The 9,850-nt window shown below is 44.3% G+C and overlaps 1 protein-coding gene across 1 annotated transcript; it reads right to left on the minus strand.

The window, feature by feature from the left end:
• Positions 1-304: 304 nt before the first annotated feature.
• LOC306833638 (gamma-crystallin M2-like) lies at positions 305-1,103 on the minus strand. Its single transcript, XM_079359032.1, has one exon. It carries the CDS (start codon positions 1,036-1,038, stop codon positions 484-486), a length of 555 nt encoding a protein of 184 aa, XP_079215158.1. The 5' UTR covers positions 1,039-1,103; the 3' UTR covers positions 305-483.
• Between the last annotated feature and the right edge of the window lie 8,747 nt (positions 1,104-9,850).

The following is a 9,850-nucleotide window of genomic DNA, read 5'->3' on the forward strand; positions in this document are numbered from 1 at the left end:
GCAGCCGCCGCTGTGAGGTGAATGTGTGAACAGCTCGATTCAGAGGATTTCACGAGTGCACATGTGAAAAAGGGCTCCAACATCAGCCCAGTGATGGACCTTGACTCAGCTCACGGCGTTCCCCACCTTTGGCCCAAGCAGAACTTGGAATGACTCCGACCACCAGGAGCTGTATAAATAATAGACGGATGGTCATTTCAACCTCGCACTTTGCATTTTAATGAGGAACATTCAGAAACTGCAGGCAGTGAAAAGAGAAGAGGAAGAAGGAAAGGAGGAGAAATAAATCCCAACACATAAAATGTAAATTTGAAAGAATTTATTGGTGTTTCTTAATCATGTGATTCTCTTCATCGTCTGGAATTGTAGATCAGCTTTTGTCTTCTTTATCATTTTGATGCAGTACGTTGCTGCCGATTGGTTGACTCTAATTCTTCTTCAATTCGTTGAGGAGCTAGCCGCCGCACCGGGATGAGTCTCTCTCTAGTAGCAGGAGTCCATGATGCGCCTCATGCTCATGAACCTCATGCTGTTGGAGCCCATGTTCATGAAGCTCCTGTACTCTCCGGGCCTCATGTACATCATCCTGCCTCTGTAGTGGGGCTGCTCGTACATCAGCCACTGGCCCTCCATCACGTTACAGGACATGAAGTTGCCCATGCCGAAGCGGTCCATGACGTTCTCGCAGTCCTCCATCACCTCGTGCATCTGGCCCTGGAAGCTCTCCCTCTCGTAGATCCTCATCCTGTAGGAGCCCCTGTGCATGGGGATCATACGGCAGGACCTGATGCAGTCGCTCATGCCCATCATGCTCATGTAGTCGGCGTACTCGCCCCTCCTCATGAAGTACTGGTTCCCCATGAAGTTGGTGCGGTCGTACACCATGAAGCAGCCCCTCTCCACCCTGCAGGAGTGGCAGCGGTTCATGTAGGAGGACATGTCGGGGCAGTCGCTCATGCACTCGTAGGAGCGGCCCTGGAAGTTCCTCTCCTCGTAGAAGACGATCTTGCTCATCATGTTCATGCCACTGGAGGTCATCTTTGCCAGGTCGGTGTTGTCGCTGGGAGCGATGCTGCTGCTGCTGGTGCTGGTGCTGGTGGTTGCTCTTGGAGCTGAACTGCTTGTCTACCTGGTTGGAGACCTTCCTTTTTATACCTGACGAGCAGAGGGCCCTTTTGTGAAAACAGCCTGACCCAGCAACCCTCCATAGAAGCCCATAGAGCGCCGAGGGTTGTCCACATTTGCTGCTGTTACCCCAAAAGACCTTAGAGAGGCGGTTTCCCTTCAAATACCGTCAAACAAAACCTTTTCAAAGGGTTAACAAGGAACAAAGGCTCCTTTGTGACACTTGCTTTAGTCCCAGCAGAGCATACAACCATCCTTAGCTTTGACATTCTTCTTGTTTTGTCATTTTTTCCCCAGTTTGCCACGTCATCCGTTAACATTGTCAAGCTGAGGTTCATTATAAACAAAGACTCCGGGTTTGAAAATGTCTAATCATTTATGTGATGTGTTTTCTGAATGTGTGAGCGCGCTCACTTACATGATATACAACCTGAAGTCTCCACAGTCAGGACTGTGACCGATGTAATAAAAGAACATTCATTAGTCGGGTTGTTTCGTTCATCGAGGGTGTAATTCACTTACACCACAGTGAGAGATTTCATTCATTCAGGGTCATTAACATAGAGATGTAGCAGTATAGAGTTAAACAGTTTCTCAGTCTGTTATGTAAACAGTAGTTTGATTTAGGTTTCACAAACCACAGCTCCAATAAACTCTGGTGTTCAGAATCAGGGTGTCTGCATGTCGTTGGTTGGATCATTGTTTGGTAGGAGTGTGTGTGTGTGTGTGTGTGTGTGGGGGGGGGGCGCGACTCAACGATACTTTATAGTTAGATCTACGCAAGGCTTTTTGAACCACAGTGTACAAATGTTTAAATCTGTCAAAGCTGAACAGCTTGTAGATGGACTGGCAGTAGGAGTGGGAATCAAAGGGTCGCCGGTTCAAGTCCCATTGTGGACCAAATCTGGAAATTGCTCTGGTAGCTGGAGAGGTGCCAGTTCACTTCCTGTGCACTGCTGAGGCGCCCTTGAGCAAAGCATTGTGTGTGTGTATGTGTGTTTGTGTGTTCCAGCCTTTGTGTGTAGCCATAATCACGAGTCCAAACAAAATCATATTTCAAGAGTTAGAAGATGTTGTTTCTTTCCAGGTGGTAAATGGACTTGTCGAGTTCTTTCCTAGTCTTCTGAGGACATGAAGCTCTTTTACACAGCAGGTCACACCTACACATTCACACACTGATGGGAGAGGCTGCTGAGTGAAGAGACCATCAGAATAAACTCATCCATTCATACACATTCACCAAAAGAAGCCAAAGAAGCAGCAGGTTGAGTGTCAGGCAAATCAATCATCAATCTTAATCTATTTCAGCTCCAAGTCGGACATGTTGCTGAAAAAAATCATACTTTATGCAACAACATGTAAAACATGTAAAGTATTATTTTAAGTCTAGTAGACAAATAAATGACCTGGTTTCTCTCTGGTGTTACACATGAGAATATGGATGAATGAGTTAAAAAACAACAAGAACAAAACATTTAATGATCAGTCAACAAAAGGCAAAATCTGACGAATAAGCTTTAACTGTGTCAAGTCTTATAGAGGGAGACAGGCCGAGTAAACACACACGAACAAAAGGTTACACAGGCCGAGAGTCACACGGAGAAGTTGTGGTTTCTTGTAAACTTTGACCGTCTCATTTTCACTTCTTGTATCGCTTCATTCTGTTTGATTTCTCTTTAGCTTTGCGGCTAACATGTTTTTCCTGCCTCGGCCGTGAAGGATGAAAGCGTTCACACTTGGAGCAAACGAAGCCTAACCTCTTTAGAAGTTTCACCTCAGGAGGAAGACTCCCTGGAGCCCACACAGCTCAGCTGCTCCGCATGTATGTTGGGACAGGGATGTTGCAACCAGCTGACTGAACCATAACACTGGATGTTATCATACTGCCAACAACAGTGTGCTGTGTGGCCACTCCATTAAACTCAACATGACTGTTAAACTGAGTTATGGCCGCTCTGTCTGCCGTTCCAGGTTGAGCAAACAACAAATGTCAGCACGACGCGCTCAAATTCTCCTGCAGTGTTTGTCCACAGAAAGTATAGGGTGTGGAGATCACGGAGCAGGGGAGGAATTCCTGCGTTTTCTGCTTTAAGGAATGTACGCCTTGTCTCCCGACACCTCTGTAATGTGAGGTCGAGTGGAGTTTCTGTGGCGTCAAAAATGACCATAAAGAAGGAATAACAAAAGAACAAGACATTTTTGAAATGCTTTAGAGGGGAATAACAGTGTTTTTAGGAACTTTGTTATTAAAAGTCCCAAAACAACGAAGATCCACCAAAAACAATCTGTTTGTGGCCACCTGAAGGCTAAACTTGTCATTCCTAGTGCCTCTGAATATCTCAAGGATCACTGCAGAAAGATCTCTATGGTGTATGCAGACAGCTTGTCCTAACAGCATCGAGCGTCTGAGATGAAGTCAGCCTGATTCGATCGTTTCCTCATTAAAGCGTCCTGACTGCAGGCGAGTGGAGCAGCGGACGACTCAACATTCAAACCCCGATGTGGCGCTGCGTATCTGTTTGTCTTTCTGTTGCTGGCGTGCTGCTGGGACACTGTGCAGTCTGGAAAGACAGAAACAATCATTACACCGTTCTCTTTAAAGCCACCAGACTTCACTGATGAAAACGATCATTTTACTGTTGAAAAGGTAAATTGATAAATCACATTTTACGTCATCTCTCCGTAGAGTCACGGCCGGCTCAAAGCCGGTGACGTCCAGCCGGACGGAATAACAACCCGGACAGGAAGTCACACAGAAACGCGCAGAACGTCTGGTCAGTTTCAAAATAAAACAATATACAGAGTCACGTTCGTATTTTCAATCACGTTAGCAACATAACGTCAAAACAGGAACCAAAAGTACAACATCCTCCTCAGAGAGACGAAGTGTTTTTATTCAGACGTGATCTTGGAGTTCACAGCTGATCATCGATGCGCTCGTGCTCCAGAAACGGACCCAGGGAGCGCGCGGTCGGACGGAGTAAGATCGGTTCAGTTATTTTGTTGTGTTTCTGAGAGAGCAGGAATTCAAGAGGTGTTTTCAATCCTGTGTTTTAAAAGGGCGCCTATAAATAAAAATGTATTATTATTATTACTCGCCCACTTTCATAACCCACAGATTCCCCCTTTCAGGATTTATAGGAAAGTATAAAAGTGAAGCAGCTTAAATGCAGACAATAAAACTCCTAAAAACAAAGGCCGGACGTGTTGTTTTGAACACAGCTGCTAATAGAGGATTGGTTCACTGATAAGAAGCGCTCAGCTCAGTGTGTCTGGAGTTCCGACTCACACGCTGCTCGCTCTGGTTGAACCCACACACAGAGCTGCAGTGGCAGGGGGACTTAATGTTAACTTGTCATACAGAGTAATTGCTGCTCATTACACTGCACACAGCTGGAGACCGGCCCGCTCGGCCGCAGCCTAACTGCCGATCTTTAAGCTACAAACCAACGAAGTCTCCTCCGTCCGTCTCCACTCTCAGTGAACAGCTGTAGTGTTCGAAAAGAAACCTAACATTTCGAAGCGATGCACTGAAAAGCAGAAGTGAGAGCGCCCAGGCTTGTGTGCATGTGTTGTTGTGATTATTTCAAGCTTGAGAGGAAACTGAGTTGAGAGGTGAGTTTTTGTGTTCAGAGTTGTCTCTAAATTTCCTCTAATCACGAACAGAAAGGGAATTTGATCTCAGTCAGCACAGTTCCTGTTTTCAGAATCAATTCAGCTTCAGATGAAGCTTAAAAGTCTTTGCCATGTTCGTTCAGTGCACGGTTCATACACATGTTCGTTCAGGGGAAAAGACTGGTTGGGAAAATGTTGTTTTAAAAAGTATCAAACCATTTAAATCCTCTGTGCACGTTCAAGTTTAAAACTAAAAGTGTAAGAGAACTTAAGTTTAGGAACTAAATGATCTGTAGTCTAAACGCAGATGGATGCAATGCAGGGCCGTATCCAGAGGGTTGATATTGGCCCTCCTTGAAATGTTATTGGGCACCCAAAAGTCCTAGACTATTATTGGCTATTTGCCTTGCCAGAGGCGGGACTTGGTGTGCAGATGTTTGCAATTTTTGCAAAGTTGGAGTGATGAGTGGTAAATAAATTCTCTTAATTCATGTCTGACAGGCTCCTGATGAAGTGGATTGGAAAGCATAACATTTTGACCAAACGCCTGGCTCACAAAAAAGATTTTCAAAATCTTAACAGAATTTGAAAAAGTGAGAGAGTGACAACACATGACGACAAATACTCCTCGATTAAACACTTTTTATCCCTTTAGTGTGTGTCGTGTTCGCCCCCATGTCCACCTTCTGTTTATTTCTGGTGGTCATTTTTGTCATTTTAGATGAGGACAGAGGGTTTGCAGCAGCGGGGGGCACAAACACTCAGGAGACCAGGATCACATCGCTGCTCTTCACACACAAACACAACATCCAGTTGGGACAACTTTGGGACTTCTTTCAACTGAGCACTTCCTGAGTCAGATCGCGTCCTCATTGGCCGTTGTTTCACTCAAATAACATTTGCAGAGTGCGCCTTGCTGTCTTCGGAGCTCCCCCGACACACAACATGAGATCCTACATGTCCAACATTTCGTATTGGTAATTGGGGCCCTGACGTCCCTCTGAGCAGATAGCATCACTCTAAACACACCACAGGAAGATCTGATAAGATCAACTTCAGAACCTGCAAACACCAGGACTTTGCTTTGGATTGTCGGAGAGGAGTAATCCGTCCGGGAATCCATCCAGATTATTTTATAGTCTGTTACCCCGTTTCACAAATATGTACTGTGAGTGGATTAGTCGCAACACGTTGCCCTGCGGATTCAAATGGTACAAATTGGTTCCAATATATGTTTTGTAGATGAAAATGTTTTTTCTTCCGAAAAGCAATTTTGCGTCGTTGTGGGTAGTGAAACTTGCAAAATCACTCGGAAAAAAGCAGATGCTTCAGCGAGGCTTTGGCTCATCCATCGTTTTTCCTTTTAATAACTGCAGAGTTGGCATTATTGTGACCTTTTATTTGTGTCTTAAACTTCTGTGCTTTCATTAAATGTATAAAAAAAAATCAAATAAAGGAAGCGGTGGTTTGTGTGTGGAAGTCCGTTTTTCTGTCAGTGATTGGTATGATTTTGTCAGTCAGCACTTTCCATAATAGAGAGGAAATAATATGATAAGAAAACATTGGTTTTACACCGTCAAGTAAACAGTGAAGATTAAACAGGGCTGCACATCCCTAATGTGTTCCAGATAAAAACTGCATTGATTAATTAAGCTCTAACTGATGACTTTTGCTGAAGGCATGTGTTCTCCAGCAGAGAGATAAATTACACTCCTTAATGGAATATAAAGCTTGAGACTATGGGGAAAAAAAGGGAGTTCAGTCACACGAGCATGGCCCGCTTGCATCGTCTGCTGAGCCTAAAATCCGACCGCACATGACTCCCTCTCACAAGAAGAGAACATTTTGCTGCACTGTTGAATTTTTAATGCTCATTTTTAGGCTGCAGTTTAAGCACTTCCTCCTGCGCTGCAAAATGAAATGCCACTTTTATAGATTTCCTCCAAGGCTCTGCTGCATCTGCATAAAAACACAAACTCCCTCATGGTTTTCCTCTTTATACCCCACATGTCTGACTATGATTTAACTGCCTGTGAGGTAAAGATGCAGAGAGAGAGAGAGAGCCATAGTATTGCTCCTGCAGAACAAATAAGGTCCAGTCAGCGAGGGCAGCTGCAGCTGAGCGCGAACACGTTTAAGAGCGTTCACAGAGGTCACTGAGAGGCAGCCAGGCACTGATGTGCTCAGTGTCGGCTCGTCCATAGAGGCTCAGCCAGCCGTTCCTAATGACATCGCTCAGTGACGACGCTGCTGATTATGTGGCGCTGCACTTGTCAGGCCGGGGAATGAGTGTTGACAGTCACATTGTGTGCTGAATGCAGGTTGACCCCCCGGAGGTCAGGGGAAGAGTTGCACTATGATGTCACAGGTCAGCACGTGTTGCCTCCAAAGTGTGAGAGAGCTTCAGCTGAAGTGAAAGTTTTCAGTCGTCAATTCATGTGTAAACACAGGCATCCATTTATCCCTTGAACATCATATCTGGCCCGACAATGACAAACGATTGTAGTATTTGTTCACGCTTTATTTGCCTTTTATAGCTTCTGAGAAATGGTAACGTAATTCATGTCTGATGAAACTTTCTCTTCGAGTTGCAATGTCCCTCCAGGGCTGTGCACTGCAACACATACATAACAAAGAGAGGCAGAGAGACGCTGTTTTCAGATATGCATGATGCATCACAGATTAACACCTGCATTACAGAAGCTCCACCAGCTGAAGGTGTGTTCAAACGGATGCAGTCTGAGATGGTTTAAAGAAGCTGGCTGTAGCGTTGAGCTGTGGGCAGAGGAGTGGCTGTGTTTGTCCAGACAGAGTTATCAACGATAAATGCAGCTCCACTAAAACTCAGGGTGATGATCACAGTTCTTTCTGGAAAGTTCTTCACAATAAAAGTCCCTCATTACTGTATGTTTGATGTGCTTTTATGTTGTAGTAGCCGTATCAGGAAAAAAAATAAATAAATATATTTCTAATAACTTTAATAACTAAGTTTGAAGTTAGAGGACGTTTCCGTGGTTTCTGGATCATCTGTGGAGGAGTCTGTGTTTGTTGGGGTTTCCTGTGTCCGGGTCCAAGGTGATTGAATTTCCACATATAAATCCACCACTGATATTCCACCAAATCCTCATATCAAGAGACTGAAGCCTGAAACCAAGACAAGCAGACACTGTGACTGTGAAACATTCAGTTCAGCTTTCAAAAAAAAGGCAAAGGTACAAGACCGGGTACATCTATTACATTCAGAGTCAAGGAACTACCCATCCCACAATCCATTGCTTCTTCTAAAGTGTAACTAATAATAAGAGTGTTGTTATATTGTGTAGTTTGTGTTGTTGAATAGATAAACCACATTCACTGCAGCATGACAAGGCTATTAGCACATTTTGTGTTAGCTCACTATAGCTAGCCTGCTAGTGAAACTGTCTGTTTGCATGGGGCACTGAGGACCGGGAAACATTGCCATGGTAACAGCAAGCTCCACCTATCAGATACATGGCTGTGACACTATGATTGTGGGTAGTGTAGTTCTAGTGTAGAATAGACCATGTTTTTCATGAAATGAGCTTGATATCATAAGAAGCTGTGTCTCCTACAGGAGCATAAACCCTGGTTTCACACTCGTGTAGCTCGTGGTCAGTTTACCTGCGATGGTTATGATAATAATCATATCTGATCTGGAGAAAATTAAAAGGATTTTTACTCCCAGAACCAAACGGTTGAGCTCTCTTCCACATGTACTGTAGAGCAGTTGTCACTTGAGATAGAGAAAAAGCTAAAGCACACACCCACCCACACACACACACACACACACACACACGAGCAGATGGACATGAAGAGAAAGGTCAGCTTCGAGTGTGATTAGAAAAAAGCAGCAGTAATTGAAGTAGTCGGAGATAGCATCAGCCTGTTGCCCGCTGTGTGTGCGCCTCTCTCTGCTGTAAAACTCTGGTGGTGGTTTTTTGACACTTCACTCAGTACTTCAGTGCCAACGGACGGCTGCTGTAAATGTATAATATCCCCCCCTCCCCCTCCCTTGTTCCTTTTTATAGTACACATCAATATTTCAGATCACACTCTGGTTGCTCTTTCTTGGGTTTATTGAGGGAAAATCTGGTATTTCAAACCTGGGCCCTTTTTAACACACTTTAAGATCCAAATGACTGAGGCCGGGCGTTCCCTGTCACAAATGAGGCCGTTTCTTTTTGGGCTTTTATGCTTTTATTTTAGAGCTAGGACAGTGGATAGAGGCAGGAGATTTGGGAGAAGAGAGAGAGAGCGTAGGGGAATTTCAAAAGGGATAGGAGTCCCAGGTTGGACTCAAAACTGGGCCGCCTGCCTGGAGGGCCACAGCCTCCGTACACGGGGACTCACACCAAGCAGTAAGCACGTTAATCATGCTGTAAAAGCAGCTTTTTGAATGGGTGTGTATGTGACTTTAAGGTTTATGCAGAAAGCCTCCAGTGGACACTCGAGGAACTGCAGCTTTTTACACTTAATATTTTTTGGCAGTGCAGTGTGAGCATGCAGGACAATATCACTTTGAAGACAATATGTGAGCTTTGGTTGTGAGTCTTAATTGATCCACTTAATTGATTGTACATTGTGAATGTGAAAGCCTTAATGTTCTGCCTAAGACTTTAAAAAAGGTGTGAACCTTATACTTTCCTTCAACTGTTTGGAACAAAAAGTAATATTGTGAAAAGGAACTCAATGTTTGCCGTTGTCATGACAACCAGCCGAAACCGACCTGAGGAAGTGAATATGTTTACATGTAGCCAAGTGTAATATACATGACGTTTTTAATCACAGCAGCACAAACAGCAACAGTACGGCAGCTTTCAGGAGCCGTTCACACTTCAGCAATCTTTAATGTAACATCCGGTGTTTCCACGACACATCAATAAACATGTCAATAAACATGACGTGTCTGTCATGGCGGCGGCCAAGAAAAGACACGTTCCATTACGACTATAAAACAAAGGATTTGTTTGGCTCTGATAACTGATATTTTAGGGAACCTAAGTACTCAACAATAATAAATCCAACACAAGTTGTAATTAATGTAGATATTAAGTTAAACATTTGACTTACAGAGAGGGAGGAGCCGGCC

This window comes from Symphodus melops, assembly GCF_947650265.1.
Source record: "Symphodus melops genome assembly, chromosome: 1".
Taxonomy (NCBI): Eukaryota; Metazoa; Chordata; class Actinopteri; order Labriformes; family Labridae; genus Symphodus; species Symphodus melops.